This window comes from Dermochelys coriacea, chromosome 6 (assembly GCF_009764565.3).
Source record: "Dermochelys coriacea isolate rDerCor1 chromosome 6, rDerCor1.pri.v4, whole genome shotgun sequence".
NCBI lineage: Eukaryota > Metazoa > Chordata > Testudines > Dermochelyidae > Dermochelys > Dermochelys coriacea.
Window position 1 is genome coordinate 100,738,438 of NC_050073.1, and position 19,944 is coordinate 100,758,381.

Genomic DNA, 19,944 nt, shown 5'->3' on the forward strand with positions numbered 1-19,944 from the left:
TGAATACCTGGGGCTGTAGGATGGGTTGCCGCAGGTCCCAGGTGCTCTCCTTCCTTCGGGGGGGTGGTACTCTGCGGTTTTCCTGCAGGAGACCCATATGGATCTGGCTGCCGAAGACTGCTGGCGGCTGGATTCGGGGGACAGGGTCTACTTTAGCCATCTCACAGTTCGTATGGCTGGAGTGGCGACCCTGTTCTCCCCCGACCTACGGCCCAAGGTGCTGGGGGTCGCCGAGGCTATGCCGGGCTGCCTGCTGCACCTCTGGGTCCGTATGGAGGGGCTCATGGTCAACCTCGTTAACGTCTATGCCCCAACATTGGGCCCGGAGTAGCTGCAATTCTATCAGCAGGTGTCCGCCTTCCTCAGCACTTTGGATCCTCGCGAGTGCCTGGTCCTGGGAGGGGACTTTAACACCACCCTCAAGGAGTGGGACCGAGCAGAGCCTGGCCGCCGCGGATGTCCTCCGGGAGATAGTCAACAATCGCTCCCTGGTGGACGTCTGGCGTGACCACCACCTGGATGACATTTCAACGTTCACTATTGTCCGGGTGGAGGCCCATCGGTTGTGCCACTCCCGGTTGGACTGCATTTATTTATCACGCTTCCACCTTTCACGAGCCTACTCCTCCAGCACCCGGCCGGCCCCATTCTCTGACTATCATTTAGCCACCATGACGGCCTCCCTCTGCATGGAGAGGCCTGGGGCTGGTCTATTGGCATTTCAACAACAGCTTGTTGGAGGATGTGGGCTTCGTGACGTCCTTCTGGGAGTTCTGGCTGGCCTGGTGAGGGCAGCAGCGTCTTTCCCTCGGCGCGGCAGTGGTGGGACCTGGGAAAGGTGCTCACCCGGCTCTTCTGCCGTGAATACACCCGGGGCGCCAGCCAACAGAGGGATGCGGCAATAGAGCAGTTGTCCAGTCCTGTGGATCCCCCTCTTAGGCTGGGATCATTTAGCAATGGAAGGAAAGCCCGCCCACTTTCCGGATCCCAATAGGATCACTCTCCTGTAGCCATCTGGCCTGGCCCTGTCACATGGCTTAAAAAGATGTACAAAACATAACGGCAAGAAAGTGGAGACTCTCTACAAGTCAGCACAAGTGAAAAGTTTAGGTCCAATATTTATTTTATTCAGTAACTGCAAAAATGAGTAATTGACAATGTAAATTTCTGTGCCTGTTTCATTACTGCGCCTTTAAAAGTTGTTTGCCAATCACTATGGAAGTGACATGGCACCTAGTATGTGTTACGGAAGAGCAATTCTAAATGTTTTGGAGCAGCCGCTGGCTTTTTGGGACATTCCAGATAAAAGCTGGAACATGTGGTGAAGGCAAGTTGACTGAAGGAGAAATAACTGTTGAAGTCTGAGAGAACCTGTTTGATGAGAGAGAACTGTGACAGGACTGGCTTGGTAGCGTGCTGACTAACAGCCAGGCCGTGGGCAGCAATATGGGAAAGGATTGCTAATTTCTTGGACCTCAACACTGGGACTGTCCAGAGACAGACTGGCAAAGCAGTGATCATTACTAGGATTCCTGGATGATAAAGTTGCCAGTGAATAACACAGAACTAAGGGCATTCAGGACACTGCTGTGAGCTGGGAAACTTTACATCTTACATGAAGATCTAGTAGAAGCCTTTTATAAAGACAGTTTTCCTAGGGACTCAGATAATCTATAAGTATGATCTGAATTACCAAACTGGGGCAAAGAGATGATAGGCCTTCCTATGCAGATTATCAGTGATTTGTTATTACACGTGCTGTATACATCGTTAGCTATTTTGTTTGAGAAGAAATCTCAATTGCTTATAAGCTAAACATTCCCATATATATATTTGATTTGCTTGTGAATGTAGGTCAATTAAAGTTCAGGGATAGTCACTGACACCTGGTGGTCTGTAGGAGTGCCAGCTGCGGCCCACCATAAGCACTGATGCGTCCAGCGACTCCTCAATTATTTTATAGTAGGGTTGACAATTTTCCCCATGAAAATTGTGCTGAGGGTGGCTTTATCAACAATCATCACCACAAAGGGCCTGTTGAATTTAATGGTAGTTGAAGGATGAAGAAGTTTGTTAATTGCTATCGCGGTGGCTGCTGCTGCCTCGGTGCCATTCTCATGAACGTTCAACACAGCCTTGTGAACAGCCTGCAAGGAAATGAGGCAAATGTTACAGCGTGAGTACAGGACAGTGATCAGCAGCTGATATTGAACTTGTTGTGTTAGGAAATGGGAAGAATACAAACAGGACTGATACAGCCCAATGAACCCAACTCCACTGAGTGGCAAATCTTCCCTGGACTTCAAGAGGAGTTTTCCCTGTGTCCGGACTCCAGGATCAGACTCAACAATATTAAGAGGCTGTTGCAGTTATTTCTCAATTGCAGTTCACTGAGGGAAAGAAAGATAGGTCTGCATGGATCAAGTCAGCTGCCCTTCTCCGCAAAAGAGAGGGGTTTTTTTCTATCAATGATTACTATCGCCAATTCCTCCTTAGCATCACAAACAGTCAGTACATTGAGACAGTACAAAGCTGTGTTCCAGCAGAAATGTCAAGGTGAACAATGACAAGAATCCATGGCACCGAGCCCCACAATTCTTCTCTTCAGTGCAGCTTTTGTATCGTACTGTGCATAGTTACTGCAGGACCTTAGTTACTCCAAACCCTAACTGGGTTTTTTACAGAGATGCTGTGGAACCCACTCAGAACGTTCTCCTTATTGTCCCGAATGTGACTTAGATAATATTATCCCAATGCTAAGCTAGGGTCAGATTCTGATGACCTTACTCCTTTTGAGTTGTAGCCTATTACCCACATTTAAATCCTGGCTCCATTGAAGTCAAGGGCAACACTCTCATTGACTTCAGTGGGGCCAGGATTTCACCCATCGTCTCATTGGAATCTGAGGCAATACTTGAGGGGAAAAAAGGTGAATAAGGGTATCACAACCTAGCTCTGGAGTTGGAAGTGATTGTCATTGCTGCTATTGAGACAGTCTAGTCTGGGGGCAAGGAATAGTTAAAGCCATTTTTTGTACTTGTGCCCATTCTTAATGTACCTGCTGCTCCCTAGGACAATTTGCTTTTATAACAACCTTCAGAAACTACAGGTGAAGCCTTGTGCTCTCTGTAATGAGCCTGTTTGTGCCCTAATCTAGAGAAAACTGATTGAGTGCCAGCAGCCACTGAGGTCAGTGCGAGTTCTGCTAGTGGCTTCAGGGGGAACAGAATCGAGCCCGTAAATAGTCTCAGATGTAAACTTTATAATCACGGGTACAGACGAATCCTGTTAACAAAACCATTTGTTCACTAACTTACTTTTGAAACATATAGGTTGGACGTCCCAGCGATTCCAGATAGATCAGCGTGGCTAGAGAACACATCAGTAATACCCATTTTCTTAAACAGGAGTTTCACATCGTAGGACCCCAAAATAGAAAACTTTGGAATGTACAGATTAATACTCCTGTCAACAAAGAACACAACATGATGGTGAAACATTGCACTCAGATGACACTATGGAGTATCCGCAATTTAATGACTCCACATGGTGCTTTTCTGATTCCTGAGGCGTCTGCTCGTGGTGTTTGTATTCCTTGTGTGATTTGTGTGTCTGAGTGAGGATTGAGCACCTAAAAAGGGTCTAGATGAGCCTTTTCTACATGCCTGGATGCTCCTGAACAGATGGGGTTGGACCATTGAACAAATGAATTTCTCCTGAGTCCATAACTTCATTTCAGAGCCCTGATATGTACCTTCCAACAGACTTCTGTGGGAATAGGCGTAGTTGGAGGGACAAGGAGAGGGGGGAGTAGGGACAGAGATTAGGGTAAGGAGGTTGGAGTCAGTGGCACATGGCAGTTAATAAATCTCATTAGCAACATGAAAGAAGTAGGAACTTTCACACACTCAACTGGCAACAAGATCAGCACTTGCTGTAGTCCTCGGACCTGCCAGACCTGTTCAGATCAGTGGCCTGGCTAGAGTCTTAAGGGACCAACAGTTGAGATGCTGCAGCCTGGGCTGTCAGAAGAGTTGGAATTGTACCTTCTGAGACGCTCTCCTCTAAGGCAGCTGGGGGACCATTTGAGAACTCTACTTACTCAACATGGAGAATACTGAGCTGTGATACCTGCGTTAATATTTTGCCTTGCTCTGGAATTCTCGCCTAAATTACCATCAACCATCTAGCCGCACAACGGTGGGCAAAGGGTTACCTTTTCTGAAGTAATTTCTCCCATTTACACACAGTTTCTTTCAAGAGAGCAGCCTCCAACTGCTTCATCTTCCCTGCATCAGGCAGAATAAATAATGCTTTGGCATTTCCATTGTATGGTATCTGCACCAGCCAGCACGACAGCTGGTCATCATAGTGGCTTTCATAGTCGGTATCCCGGTGCATCATACTGACTTTAACGGAGGTTTTCTCATCCACCCAAAAATTCTCCTCGCGGGTGTGGAAAGGATTGAAAGGATTTTCCCAGGAGGCTTATCAAAAACAAAGAGAATGCAATTTAATAGTGGAGGGAGAGAGGAATTTGTTGGCAGAAATCAGACTAATTCAAAGGGAAGAAGCTCATAGATAGGGGTAACTCCACGTTTATTTTGATGAAGTGATGTCTGTTTTGCAGGCAAGTGGCAGCAGCATCACTGATGTGCTGGAGTTTGGGGTAAATGGGTTATTAGTCAAGATGAAGAACCACCAAGTGAAATGAACAAATGTTGTTGGTTTTCTTTAAAGTATTATTGCGGAGAGAAGAATAGGTCCCTTAAATATTTATTCTGATGTAATGCTGGGGGCCCCCAAACTATTCCAAATCAAACTGTTGCTACCTAGAGATGTCAAACCAAATATTGTCTTCGCTCTTCTTACCTCTAGGAGCCAACAGGGCACAGAACCACACTGGGTGAAGGCACAATCCCACTTGCAGCTCCAGGGACCAAGAGCCAAGAGTGTATGCTGCACCATTCCTAAGAATGGAAAAATGGGCTCCCCGATCCACAACCAGCAATGCCCCTCCCATTGCTGACTGGTGATAAGCAGAGCAAAGCTATAGCCTGCTCCACTCAGCTGGCTTGTGTTCCACTAGTGATGCAAAGAGGCAGCAGCCCTGGGGCTTCCCATACTGCTAGGAGAGTGGGAAATGTACATATTGTTTCATACATGCAGTAGAAACTGCAATGAGAATAACAAATAAAATAATGACAGGTGACTGTAAATATTCCAGCCCCTTGCAGAACAATGTTTACACCAAGGTTTAGCAGTGGACTGGAAATCAGAATCAAGTCACTTCTTGTTTTAATTCTTTATTAGGAAGAATTTACCTAGCAGGTGCCTCAGCAGCTCTATAAATAAAACAGCTATTAAAATGATTTCTTGTAGGCATTTTATATTCAGTAGGTACTTAAAACACAATAAATGAACATGACTGCTCGGATAGAGTTTAAGGCCAGAAGGGACCATTTGATCATCTAGCCTGACCTCCTGCACAACACAGGCTTTGGAATATCATCTGGTTACCCCTGCATTGCATCCGTTCTTGATTAGAAGACATAAGAGGTGGAGAATCCACCACTTCCCTTCGTAATTTGTGCCACTGATTAATCACTCTCACTGTTAAAAATTATTTCTAATTTGAATTTTTCTTGCTTTGATTTCTGCCCATTGGTTTTTGTTATTTCTTTTCTACCCTTCCAGAGTCCCTTCCAACTAAGGATCTTAAAGGAATTTTAAACTATTGGATCCCTCTTTTATGGTACATCAAATACATGTTTTTTGTCCTTACCTTCAAGGCCCTGCGCAATTTAGTCCAGTTCTAGCTCTGTGCTCTACTATATTATGACAGTTTCTCTTAATTTATAGTAAAAGCAGCAACAATGTTTTCTTGGCTTTAGATCAAAATCAGCCATTCAAAGATTATAATGTAAATAAATACCCATCTGGGCTCCATGCCTTACCTTTGAAATAAATGTAGTTAACAAGAACCATTACAGTGTTTGGATCAAGAGAGCTGACTAGTTCTGGAATTTTCCCATAGGTTTTCTTCTCTACATAACCATTGATCTTTTTCTCGGCCTCTTTTGAATTATGGAAATTAGTAGGAAAATATTCTGTTTCATAAAAGGTTTTGACGTCTTGTAAAAACTTCTCTAGTGCTTTAAACTCAGCCGCTATAAAAAGGGCATTTCCCATACTTGTCTTGATCTTATTGTTAGGACAATTCATCATGTGGATGTGATGATGGAAACTTTCATGTATCTCCTCCTCCTGAATCTCTGTCAGGCTAAAGCCCATTCCTTCAAAAATCTGAGTCCGAGTGGCCGATTTAGCACCCATTGCCAGCATTGCAAAGGCAGTGGCAATGCTCACAGGAGAGAAGAACACATTCTTGTCTGCTTCCACTAATACAGCCTGCTTATAGAATCTGAATGTAAAGTCTGCATAGCTAGCACCTTGTTTGACACAGGCTTGGTTCAGGAGTGCATGTTTTTCCGTGTGATTTGTAACTTTATGGTCATCCTCACAGGTGGGGTGATGAGGAAAGTGATGGCAATGGGTAAGAGCATAAAGAGCAGCAAGTAACAAACACACAGAAAGGGCGGAATTCATTTTCCTTTCAAATTATTCTGTCACAAAATAGAATCAAACAATTAGAGGGGCAAAATTAATAGTAACTTTGGTAGCAATTAATGGTTCATTGTTTGCATTAGTTGTCATAACAATTATTAATAAAATGTATATAAAAATAATGCAAAAAACCAAAAGATGGCATATCTAATGTGACTATACATGATTATAAATCGCACTAAGGAATAATTTGGTTTAGTTTACTAATATGTCAGTTATAATAAAGATTGCAATATGCCTCGGCTGTTTAGGATATGTGATGTGTTCTTCTCCAGCAAAATTCTGGCACTAGTGAGTGTAGTTGTCAGTAGTAACAGTGATGTAATTTTTTCCACCATAACTATGTTTCACTATTCACTGGACACAATTAGAAAAGGAGTACTTGTGGCACCTTAGAGACCAACAAATTTATTTGAGCATAAGCTTTCGAAGTGAGCTGTCGCTCACGAAAGCTTATGCTCAAATAAATTTGTTAGTCTCTAAGGTGCCACAAGTCCTCCTTTTCTTTTTGCCAATACAGACTAACACGGCTGCTACTCTGAAACCTGGACACAATTAGAAAGTTTAAGAGGTGTAGCAAGAGTTGGAGCTGCCGCTCTTTAGCTCCCTCTAGTGGTGAAGTGGGAGAATCAGGGCGCCTGCTGCCTGACTAATTTGCATATACCACTCTGACTCCCCCTGTAGCAGTGGTTCTCAAACTTTTGTACTGGTGACACCTTTCAAATAGCAAGCCTCTGAGTGCAACCCCCCCCCTTTATAAATTAAAAACACTTTTAAAATATTTAACGCTATTATAAATGCTGGAGGTGAAGTGGGGTTTGGGGTGGAGGCTGACAGCTTGCGACCACCAAGTAATAACCTCATGACATCCTTAGGGGTCATGACCCCCAGTTTGAGAACCCTGCGCTACAGGAAAACTGAGTGGCTCCCTACCTGCTAGCAGGTATAATTTGCATGTATGTCAGGAGTTCCATGAAGTACCAAAAGCTGCACAACCTGGGGTTTCCCTGGTGCCACACATACAACCTGTGATAAATGTGCAGGGTAATTGCAGGTATATGAAAAAAGAAGTAAGTGTGAGAACGTGGGGAGGTGGGGTTATCCACTGGGCCACTCTTATCTGGCAGTGGGTCCAGATTGGGTAGCCATGCCCAGATGGGCAAGAGAAACACCCATATCTTTTGAGTCTTACCTTAGAGAAAGGAGGGGTTTTTTTGAGTCCACTGGGGATTTGATAGGACTTAGGAGCGAGGATTGAGCTGAGCAGTGCAATGACAGCAGCAGCAACTAGTGGGACACTTGCAGGCTGGAGCAAGTCCCCAGCTGAGAGGAGTCCCTGCACCCATCTGACTGAGGTTGGGGGTGGCCTGGACTTGCAAAGGAGGCCCAGGTGGAGTTTCTGCTGGGAGCCACAGTTCTAAAGGTTTTAACCACCAACCCAATTCTCTATTACTTTAACAGTTTGTTGGTCTTGTCATTTGTTTGTGTGTGTACCCTACATAAAATTTGGTTGTGTTCCCAAGTTGCGAGCTGCTTTCTGGAGGGGAAGGTAACTGCCATGAAAGGTTAAATTTTAAATGTTCTAAAGCTAAAAGTCAGAGCATGGCCCTGAGTGGTGACTTACCCCAACCCTATTTATTTATTTTAAATGAAGCCCCATTTTCAGCCCAGCAGAAAGTCAGATTCCTTATGTAATCACGCCCCTGTATGTTTGGGGATGCACCAAATAACTTCCGAGTATAAAGGGACATTGACCTCAGTTTTTTTAAATATTTGTTTTATATTCCCTGCCATCCCCCAAATCGTAATCTTTAATCAATTCAGTCAGTGATGCAGTTACATACTCTAATATAAACTACAACCCCAACAGCACAGGACAGCTCTCACTTATTGTATTTAACCTGGGGGGGAGGGGATAAGTCATGGCCAGCATTTTAACCTGCATTTTTCTAATTATCTGAAAGGTAGCACACTGGCTCCAATAGTTCCAGAAGCATTTATTTTTTTGTCTGCCTGAGTCAACATTCTCCCACAGTCTAATTCCCATATCTGAACAGAGTTTAATCCAGTGTTTTAGAAAGCTTCTTAAATACAGAATATATGCTGCCTATAGCAAATTTATGCCAGGCAAGGCTGAGGACCCTGCTTTCTACTTCTGTTGTACTGCAAAGATATCATCAATTTCCATATACTTTTCTCATAGACATTTTAATTTGTATTTTTGTCACAATTTTGACACTGGAAAAATTTTGGCCAGACCATTTTAATTAGGCCTTTTTAAAAAAAAAACAGATTTAGTGAAATGTCTCAACTGAAGAGATCAAAAAGGTGTGTTATACAACCTAGCAACATTTATAGAATAGCCTTGGAAAAGCTGGGATGTCATCTTTAAGCCCAAGATCTGAGTCCAGAAATTAAAACAGTGCTAGACTTTGTTTCCCTGAGATTGGGTTGTCTATGGGAATAAAAAGGGAAACTAAATTTTGAAACAATGGCATTTTTCTTATCTTCGATCTAGTCCCAAATTCTAATAGTAGGGTCTGCAACTAGACATTCAATTATCTGTTCTAGGCTATTTTGAGATTAGTCACCAGGAAAACATATAAATGTACTGCATTTTAAATGTTGTTTTCTCCCATCTCCCCCAAATGAATGCGTCTTGGTAGACTATGCCATTGTGAACGACACAGAAAGGGTGACCTAGCACAAAGAGGTTCCTCAACAGCTTGCTAGTTGATTGGGTACTTTAAAGGCTCTTCGTGGCTTCAAAGGATATTTTATTCTAAGGGTTGGGCTCCCCATGCTGTTGCAAACGATGCAGCAGGGATTGATTTAGCGGGTCTGGTGAAGACCCGCTAAATCGAGAGCGTCTCCCATTGACTCAGCGCTGTGAAGACCCGGGGTAAGTTGACCTAGGCTACATCAACTCCAGTTATGTTACTCACAGAGCTGGAGTAGCATAACTTAGGTCGACTTACCCCCATAGTGAAGACAAGTCCTAATATTGGTCTGAGTATACCTCCACTAGAACAACAGGGTTTGTTGTTCCTTTGGATGTTTGCTTCAGTCCTATTTCAGAGTAATGAATCAATTATAACAGCTATAGGGAACAAAGTCACAAATATGTGAATGATATAATCCTAGCATCAAAATGGCAAAAACCATAAATAACATCAATTCAAAGTCTCTAAGGAAAAATGAATACATAACTGTACTTACATAGTCAAAGGGATCCTGATGTATTCATCTGATCTGGAGTGCTCCTTACACCACTATTTATATCGCTAAGCAGTACTCGGATGAATTTCCACTATTACACATTAAACAGGTCAAATAAAAATGACCAGTGAGGGCACAGAGTAAATACTGGTTGCCTGAAGGGGACTGAACCTGGGTGAGTGCCCTAATCACTGGGGTAAAAGTTATAAGGGGAGGGACAATTTCTCTTCTGGCTGCTTTGTGAATCATGAATGACACCACATGTAAGGCACTAGAACCTGGGTCTTAAGAGCCTGGAGACAGTTGATGTTCCCACAACACCACTAGTAGGCCATGCAAAGCAACATCCATGGAGCAATGTGGAGATTAAGTGCCACAGGAAGTACCACCCAAAGGCTCCAGAGGGACAGTACCCTGTGACCCTCTGATTGGCCCATGTGCACTATTTAACCCTGAAGGGTGCCCAAGGAAGCTGTCTGGGTAGCCGTATTCACTTCTGACTTGCTGTGACTTCAGACTGCACCTTGCTTTCTGTCTTCTGACTCCAGCCTGACTCTGGCCCCCTGATTCCAGCCTGGCTGTGCCTCTGATCTCCAGTTTCCGACCCCAGACTCAAGCTTATTGCTCCTGGTGATTACTCAAATCCTTGCTCACTGTCTACAGCCTCATGGCTGTCCTTGACTTGTGGACACCAGCTCAGCAGTAACCATTAGGCCAGACCACCTATACCCCACTCCCTTAGACCAAAGTCCCCTTGTGAATCCAGTCTGGAAAAAAAATCCCCAAACCTATGAGGTGAAGGTGTGTAAAATTCACAAATAGTTCTGCATTTTTCACCAAATAAACTATTCATCCAAAAAATTTCATCCACCTTTATTGATATCTGTTTGGTGTTAGGGTGGCCAGACAAAGTACAATGATCTGATATAGGTGTGGGCTCAACATATCATCTCCTTCATTAAAGATGTGATGCATGCATGTTACATTTCCATTCTTCTCAAAGTACACGGGAGGGAGCAAAGGTTTGGGAGGGGTGGGGGTTTATAGTCATGAGAAAGCCTTTTGTAGTATTTTCTGTGTTTCAACCAGTGGGATAAGCACCCAGCATGCAGTATGTGGACAATATGTTATAAACTGGAAGAACATATTTTAAATGTTTGTCTTGATCGAGCATTCTCCCCCAATCTATAGATAAGAATCTATCAACCCCAGACAAAAGATTCCTCCTTCTGAGTGACTTTTCCCATTTGAGTAGTTTCCTTCAACAGAGCACCCTCCACCTGCTTCCTTCTTCAAGCAGGGAGAATAATGAAGCAGCATTTCCCTTTAAATGTATTTTTATCCACCAGCAAGGCAATTTCTCATCATAGTGATCTTCATACCACCCTATTTCACTTTAACAGATGTATTCCCATTAACCAGCCAAACAACAAACCCTCTTCTTTGGTCAAATTTGGACGAAATGTTTTTTCCCGGTGGGCTTATGATAAAAAGGAAGAAAAGGCCATTGAGTGCTTGTGGGAAAGGGAGTTATTAGTATAAATCGAGCTAATTAAAAGGTAACAAGCCCATAGTTGGAAGTTTAAATGAACTCGAAGCTAATTTTCACATGGGGATTTTTTATCTGCAATATACTAGCCAGCCTATTGGCAGCAGCATCGCCGATGCATTGGGTTTCTGTCTAAATCTTTGTGAGATACAATGAAACGTCAAATGAACAAATATCATCTGGTTGTTCTAAAACTATTATTTGGAGTGAAGCAAATGCCCTTTATTAAATATTTATACTGCTATTAAATTGGAAATGCCAAATCTGCCGAAAACTGCTATGGCTCACATGATGGTAATTACAAATGTATAGTCGTTAATAAAGCAAACATTTTCTTCATGCTTCCTACCATCAGGAGCTAGTAGGCACAGATCCGTGGTGGGGTAGTATTGAATTGCACTGGTGTAGAGGAGGTCTTGGAGAGACATTGTGCATCTCTGAGGAAGAAATGGTCCCCAATCTCCAGGGGCCATGGGAGTAGCATGCACACTGCAGCATCCTTTGCAATGATGCAATGTCTGTTCAGTGAGGTCCACCCATCAGCACCTCACCTACCAGCCCTTGATCAGTCAGTCTCACTTCTTTGGTATTTCAGATCTCATAAAATTACTGGTTCTTCAGTCGTCCGTAGCCTTGTACAACAGGAAAAGCCTGAATTTCTAATGTAAAAGGCATACTAGAAAAAGAACACTTTAAAAGGCAAATTGTTAAACAAAAAAAACCCTCATACCTTCATTATACTTACTAAAGAAGGAAAACGGAGCCCATTTTTAAAAATCCTTTGCACGGCCCCTCTGTGCTTTATCTTGTTTCAATGAACAAGGTAAATATTGTTTTCTCTCTTTTACAGATAAGAATACAGAAGCACAGGGCAAACTTTGGGGACATTCCCAAGGTCACAATGGAGCTCTGTGATACAACTGGCCCACCCCATGCTTCCCATTCCAAGTTGATTGCAACATGGAACACTAGCAGGGCAATGCGACAGTCTGGTCGTATAGTTTAGTGTTGGTGAAATAGATACACACTTTTGATTTTTCATCTCTTTTTTGCTGTATAGAGGAAGAGTCAAAATAAACATTTGCTATCCTTAAAGAAAGACTTTCCAGACGAGATCAGTCTCAAATCAGGTGATCTTACAGGCCAAACGTTTTATTGTTTGTATTATGTTAGCACTTACATAGCAGCTAGACACCTGCTGCTCGCCCGGGCCAGCCAAGTCGGGCTCCAGGGCTTGGAGTGGGGCTGTTTCATTGCTGTGTAGACTTCCGGGCTTGGGCTCCAGCCCAAACTCTGAGACCCTCCTACTCCCAGGGTCCTGGAGCCCAAGCTCTAGCCTGTGCCTGGAAGCCTACACAGCAATGAAACAGCCTTGCAGCCTGAGCCCCATGAGCCTAAATTGGCTGACCTGGGCCAGCCCTGGGTGTCTAGTTGTTGTGTAGACAAACCCTTAGAGGTCTCAGGCAAGATTGGGGCCCCATTAAGCAAGATGCTATACATACAAATCATAAGAGAAAGTTCTTACGCTGAGGAATTTACAGCCTAAAAAGGCAAGACAGCTAAAGGAAGGATTATTATCCTCATTGTTTCAGAGTAGCAGCCGTGTTAGTCTGTATTTGCAAAAAGAAAAGGAGTACTTGTGGCACCTTAGAGACTGAATGCATCCAATGAAGTGAGCTGTAGCTCACGAAAGCTTATGCTCAAATAAATTTGTTAGTCTCTAAGGTGCCACAAGTACTCCTTTTCTTTGTCCTCATTGTACAGCTGTGGATCTGAGACACATGGAGAGATTAAGTGACTTGCCCAATCTATACAGGGAGACTGGCCCAGCTGGGAACCAAACCCAGATCTCCTGTGTCCCAGCCCAGCGCCTTAATTATAGGACCATCTTTCTCTCCAATTAGATTCTTTCATTACAATACAAATGACAGCGTCCTTCCCATAGGTCTCAGTCAGGAATTCAAAACATGTAATTGCTATAAATGTGTGCGTGGATTACGTGGATGTATAGTTAACAAGCACCATGACAGTGAGTGTCTTAAGAGCCTTGATTAAGTCACTATTTTTCCATAGCTTTTTTTCTCTGGGCGATTACTGATCTATTGCTCAGCTTGTGGGGATTCTTGATGTCATTAGAAAAAAAGAGGCTTAGGTTCTATTCTTGGCTTGGTCAGAAGTCTGCTGAGAGATCTTGAGCCAGTCATTTCACCTTTCTGTGGCTCGCTTTCCCCCTCAGTAAAATGGGGCAAATGGTAGTGAATTTGTCATGTGCTTTGAGAGCTATTGATGAAAAGTGCTCTATGACAGCTAGATATTATTATACCTAAAAGCTTTTGTCATCATCTAATAAACTCTGTAGTGGCTGCAGTTGCTGCACTACAAAAAGGGCATTTCCCATTATCAGCTGGATCTCACTGTCAGGGTCGTTTAGCACATGTGGAAGATGAAAACCTTCAGCATCTCCTTCTTGAATCTCTGTCAGCTTAGCAGTGAGTCCTTCCAGAATCTACCTCAGGACTTGTGTTCGCTATCGTGCTGCAGCTGCACCGATGTAGTGCGTCTGGTGAGCTCACCGTCTATGTAATTACTCCACCTCAATGAGAGGGAGCGATCTCGACAGGAGAGCGTCTCCCACTGACATAGTGCGGTGTAGACACCGCTTTAACTCGATGTAACTCACGTCACATGGGGGTAGCTTTTTCACACCCTTGCGTGAATTAAATTACATCTACTGAAGCGGTAGTGTAGACAAGAGTGGCTGATTTATCATCGGCATTGCAAAAGCAGCAGAGAGATCATAAGAAAGAAGAAAATATTTTTGTCTGACGCATTTGCAGAAATCTGCTTGTAGAATCTAAAGGCAAAGTCAGTATTACCTGGAGCTATTTTGAGAAGACCATGTCCCCATGCACATTATCTCTTTCAACCTGGATATTGCCTCAGCATGACTGGTATCTTCATGATCATCATGGCCTTTGGGGGGACCAGGCTGGGGATGACGATGGCCGATTGTATGTAGCCCAGCAAGTAACAAACACAGCCAGAGGGTAGGTTTTATCTTCCTTAGGAGTTATCCTGGAAAATGAAAGTGCCATTAAATCTGCAGAAATTAGTAATGTAATTAGTTAGTAAACAGTTATTATCATTTAGTACATAGTATTGTTCATCATAAATAACAGAGGAAAATATTTTTAAAACAATTAACTGTCATGTTCTACTTATTATTTCTGACAGCATGAAACGGGGAAAATAAATCCCATCATTAAACAAATGAATTGAATTTGTTTATATCATAATTCTCTTTAAGGTAACTACAGGTCCCAATTTCACGGAGTTCCCACAGTGGTAAAGCTGGAAACTACGGTGTTGCGTCCCAAAGGCCAGTGCTAATCATTACCCACAACTTTAAATCCCTTTCCAGGTTTTGTTTATTGATCCCTTAAATGTAATCAACATACAGGATTTCAAAACCTTCAGTGAAAAGTTCTTACCATCCATTTGAGCTACTCCTTTTCCCATTATTTATATGTTCTGAAAAGCATGGAGCCGAATGCCCACTTTTAAAGTACTCAACTGAGAAAATAAAACTGATCAGAGCGGATGCAAAGCAAACAATGCCAAAACTGGATTATTTGGATACCTGTGGCTAGGTGTCCACACACAATAGGGAATAGAGCCAAAGCAAAAAGAGAGTCAGGAGGGCCCTGTTCCACAGACAGTTGCTGTGGCCAGCTTGTTTGCTAACCCCTGGCATGTGGCAGCTTCTCTGCTGCACTCTGTGACAACATGCACTTAGACCTCCACGAGGTCTGCATGCCCAGGAGTCTGGCATGAAAATAACACAGATAAAATTGATTTTGGCCTCCTATTTGGAATAAAAACATTTGCATTTATTTGCACAAGCACTTAGGCATTGACCTGTCTGCTTCCACGGAAGTCAACAGTAAAACCCACTTTGATGTTTTTAAGAGCAGAGTTAAGCCAATGCTGAGCACTTTTGAAAATTCCAGGTGAAATTATAATGATTTATTTTTCCATATGATAAGCTATCCCATTGCTCATTTTACATTGGTTAGGTGTCATTAGAGATCAGTCTGAACTGTGACCTTTTGTATATGGAATCATATCACCCCAAAGTTTGAGCCAGTCCTAGTTTGGAACTCTCTCCAGTGTTTGCTCTTACTGGTGCACTGAGGAACATTTCTTCTCTTTGCCTCCCTTAACATCACTGACCCAGATGGCTTCCACCTCCCTCACTGCACTGTGTCCCCAACCACAACTTTCTAATCAACTGTGGATAGAAATGGTATATGGGATCTACTGGAGGCTCAGGGGGGAGGGAGGGCAAGATTCGTTATCAAAAGCTAAGCCCAGAGCACAGGCAAAGTCTGGACTGGTTCTTACTGTCTGTGAATTGATGTACCTATCCACCCCTGCAATACATCACTGCATCTTCCCCTACTCCTCCACAGAGCAGATCCATGGCAGGGAGGATGTGTCTTAGTGGGTATGACGCCAGTGAAAGAGTTAATCAGGTCACTAAAGATTCTAGGTGTCCTGCCCTCAGGTTCATTAATCAACCAGTGAGAGTGTTTTCGGATGATGGAATGCTTTTAAGTTTATGCCTTTAGTAGATCTTAGGTAGGTGGGGTTCACGAAAACCAGTCTGAGCTAGCCTCCTACCCTTGTGAACATTCCAACGCTCCTGCTAATGATGATAACTGAATTAATCTCTTAAACATACTTGGTCTACTAATTTGCGTGGACACTCCTATTCACTATAAATTCAAACTCAACACCCAAGTATTGCAGCATATATGAAATCATCTGCTCTTCTGAGACCTGCAAAATAGGTTAACACAATGCTGCTGAGCATCACACTACTTTATACAGTGTAAGAACTAGGGTCCTTTTCAAAATAACTATTTCCCACTGACCCATCTTTGACAGAAGGCAGTACAGATCACTGGCATACTCTACAGATATCGGACTACTGAAAATTACAGGGGATCCAATTCTGCACTAAATTACTCTAGATTTACATCAGTGTAACTCCACTGTCTTCAGAGAATTACTCCAGATTTACAAAAAGAAAAGGAGGACTTGTGGCACCTTAGAGACTAACAAATTTATTTGAGAATAAGCTTTCGTGAGCTACAGCTCACTTCATTTTCCACTGAATGCATCCGATGAAGTGAGCTGTAGCTCACGAAAGCTTATGCTCAAATAAATTTGTTAGTCTCTAAGGTGCCACACGTCCTCCTTTTCTTTTTGCGGATACAGACTAATACGGCTGCTACTTTGAATCCAAATTTACAATGGCAAAACTGGAATAGGACTGGGGCCTATGTCTGAGTCCCACAGTTCCCATTCCCAGCTTCTTGTTCTATGAAAGGATTTAGCTATTTTCACTAAGTTGTTTTATACCATAAGCACTGATTCCTTAACTAACACATGAAATTCATGCAGAAGTTAAAATAGTAATTGATGGAATCTCATTGCAAACCAAGTAACTTTAGCTGGAGTATATTTCTAGTTTATAAATATTGCCTGTGTGGATTCTTTAGCAGGGCCATAGAATGTACACACTGAAAGACTTCTGTGGCAGACATGTTTTGCCTGGTAGTTCTCCAGAAAAGCAGTTATTTATGAATAAGAATAAAACAAAATTTAGATTTAAAATGTGGTATGGCACGTAACTACTACTATTGCGTAACGCCATTGCAGCCAATAGAATTATGCTGATTTACCCCTGTGGAGGATCTACCCATAAAGTATTGATATTTATCACCAAAAGATCTTGTTTGCAATTTCAAAATATATATGGGGCTGGCCTGTTCTTTCACCTCCACCCTTTCCCATGTTGGTTCTCTGCATCTGTTTTCTTCTGGGGACAAAGGCAGTAGGCTGGCCCCCACAAGTTGCTGCTGTGGGCTCCTACCTCAGGTGTGTCTGGAAGAAGAGAGGCCTTTCATTTTGGATGGGGAAATCTAGAAAGGTTTGAGGAAAGATAGCCCAAGAACGTAATCTACAGGAAAGATCTTAAGAAGCCTGTTTGAGACTAGTACTCGCTAGGAGGCCAGAATATAACCAGAAGGGAAGCACCAATCTAGAGCATGGATGGCCTCCATTGTTGCTGCTAGTGTTTCTATATTTTGCTAGCATATATCAAATCCTTTCTCTCTAAAACTGTGTTTGCTGTTTTCTTTATTGGTTCTGAGCACAAGTACATTAGAAACATTCTGGCTGTAACAATCTCAGACATTTAATATCTTCAGTAACGATGTAGAAAAGCAGGGAAAGAGCACGGGCATGACATTCATAGATGATAGTAAATTGAAAGAAATTTCAAATGCTACTAAGGAAAGAAAAGTAATAAAAAAGGGGACTACGATGGGGTGAGAGTTCCCATCCAGTGCGGGATGAATTCATCCCATCCCTCAATCTGCCCTTTACCTCACAGCAGCGAGGCCTAAGGATTAAAGTCAAGATAGTTACCCTGATTTGCAGGGCAGTAAGGCCTAGGGGCCAGACTCAATATGGCTTCCCTAGTTTCCAGGGCAGCAAGGCCTAGTGCCCAGAGTCAATGGAGTTTACCCTGATTCGCAGGGCAGTGAGGCCTAGCAGCCAGAGTCAATGAAGTTGCCCTGAGACACAGGGAGGAAAGGCCTAATGGCCAGAGTCAATAGAGTTTACCGTGAGCTGCAGGGTGGTAAGGCAAACTGGCGAGAATCTATTGGCCACCACCTGGGGTGGGGCTTGAGACCAGAATAAGGGGACCTGGATCCACCTTGCTCCACCTGGTCCCAGCCCAGGGCCCTAACAGTGGCAGGGTATTCCACACTGATTCACGCCAACTTCCCACTGGACTATAGCTGGTCCCCCCAGATATCCCAGGCCACTTTCTACCATGTCTCTTGGAACTGTAGCTGAAGTGTCTTTGGGGTCTCTGGGCTTTTCGGCATGTGCGGTCCCCCAATGACTCTAGTCTGTCTCAGAAGTCCACAGGCACTTGGGCGTCCATCTGGGTTTCTACAGTTCTGGCTTCCATGATCAGTGGTTCCAGCTGCTCCCAGGCTGGGGCAGGCAAGGAGCATCCTTCCTCTCTGGTGGTCAGCCCTGACTGAGCTGAACTGCTCATTCTTATACTAGTGCTACACTTTGAGCATGCCCAGTAGGGACATGGCATCCTCCAGCCACACTGAGGAATTAACCCTTCCCTGTCCAATGTGGGGTAAATTCACCCTGTCACAGGAATTAAGATTAGAAATATAAACAGAAGAGAACAAAATGAAATTCAGCTTGGAATGGGAGGAAATGCAGGTTAATACACCTGGAAAATTAAGAGACAAATCAGATATTCAATTAAAAAGAATTCTGGAAATTAATGGAGACAAATGTAAGGGGGCTGGTAGACAACAAATTAGACATGGATATGCAATGGCTGGTGGAATTTTTGGCTTCATATTTGCAGGCATTATCACATCATGAAATAGGAAGGTAATGAACCTTGTCTGCATGGCTTTGATGTTACTGTTCCTGGAATGTTGCATATAGTTTGCTACTAGAAATATATTCATAAATTGGAGAAAGTTCAGATAAGAAAATTAAGTAGGGGTTGGAGGGATTTACAAAGAAATATTACAATGGTTAAATACATATTTGTTGGCTAACTGACTAATAAGTAAGGCTAAGATTTTTAGTAAAAGTCACAGACAGGTCATGGGCAATAATGAAGAATTCACGGAAGCCTGTGACCTGTCCCTGAGTTTTACTAAAAAGATCCATGACAAAATGGGGAGCCTGGGCAGCTGCAGGGGGGCTGGGAGCTCCAGGGGCCCCCACCACAGCTGGGAGCTCAGAGCTCCAGGGTCCCCTTCCGCTGGTGGCTCAGAGCTGTGGGGATGCCCCCTGCCGCCCGCAGCGGCCAGGAGTTGCAAGGTCCCCCCGCCACCTGGGGCTGCAGGGAGCTGCAGGGGTCCCCCTGCCACCCAGGGCAGCCGGGAGTGGTGGGGATCTCCCCTGATGCCCTCAGTGGCCGGGATCTCCGGGGGTCCCCCCTGCTGCCCACGGCAGCCGGGAGCTCTGTGGTCCTCCCCGCTGCCTGCGGTGGCCAGGAGCTGCGGGGAGTCTACCTGCCACCCGTGGCAGCTGGGGACCCTGCAGCTCCCATCTGGTGCTAGCTTCCTCCTCAGAAGAGCTGGTCACATTTTCCAATGGAGCAATTTTCTGTTGGAAAAGGTTGATTTGACAAAATCTAAATGTTAACATTTTCAAGAGGAAATTTTCATAATATTCCATTTCAACTTCATTGTTTAGATTTTTGTTTAATATATGTCAAAACAATATATTTCAGTGGTTTGCCTAAATGTTTAGATACAAATAAAACAAAATGAAAAATTCTGAGATTTTGACTTTTCATCCTGATTTGGAATTAAATGAAATTTCAAAATCTTAGATTTTCTCTGGGAACAGAATTTCCATTATTTTGACCACTATAATCCTCAGAGGATATAATTCACAAACCTCAAGGATATCAGCATCCGGAT

The 19,944-nt window shown here is 43.5% G+C and overlaps 1 protein-coding gene across 1 annotated transcript; it reads right to left on the reverse strand.

The window, feature by feature from the left end:
- Positions 1-1,171: 1,171 nt before the first annotated feature.
- LOC119857513 (alpha-1-antitrypsin-like) lies at positions 1,172-6,610 on the reverse strand. Its single transcript, XM_038406574.2, has 4 exons — positions 5,958-6,610; positions 4,217-4,487; positions 3,318-3,465; positions 1,172-2,147 (listed from the first exon to the last, which is right to left on the reverse strand). Exons 1-4 carry the CDS (start codon positions 6,607-6,609, stop codon positions 1,953-1,955), a joined length of 1,266 nt encoding a protein of 421 aa, XP_038262502.1. The 5' UTR covers position 6,610; the 3' UTR covers positions 1,172-1,952.
- Between the last annotated feature and the right edge of the window lie 13,334 nt (positions 6,611-19,944).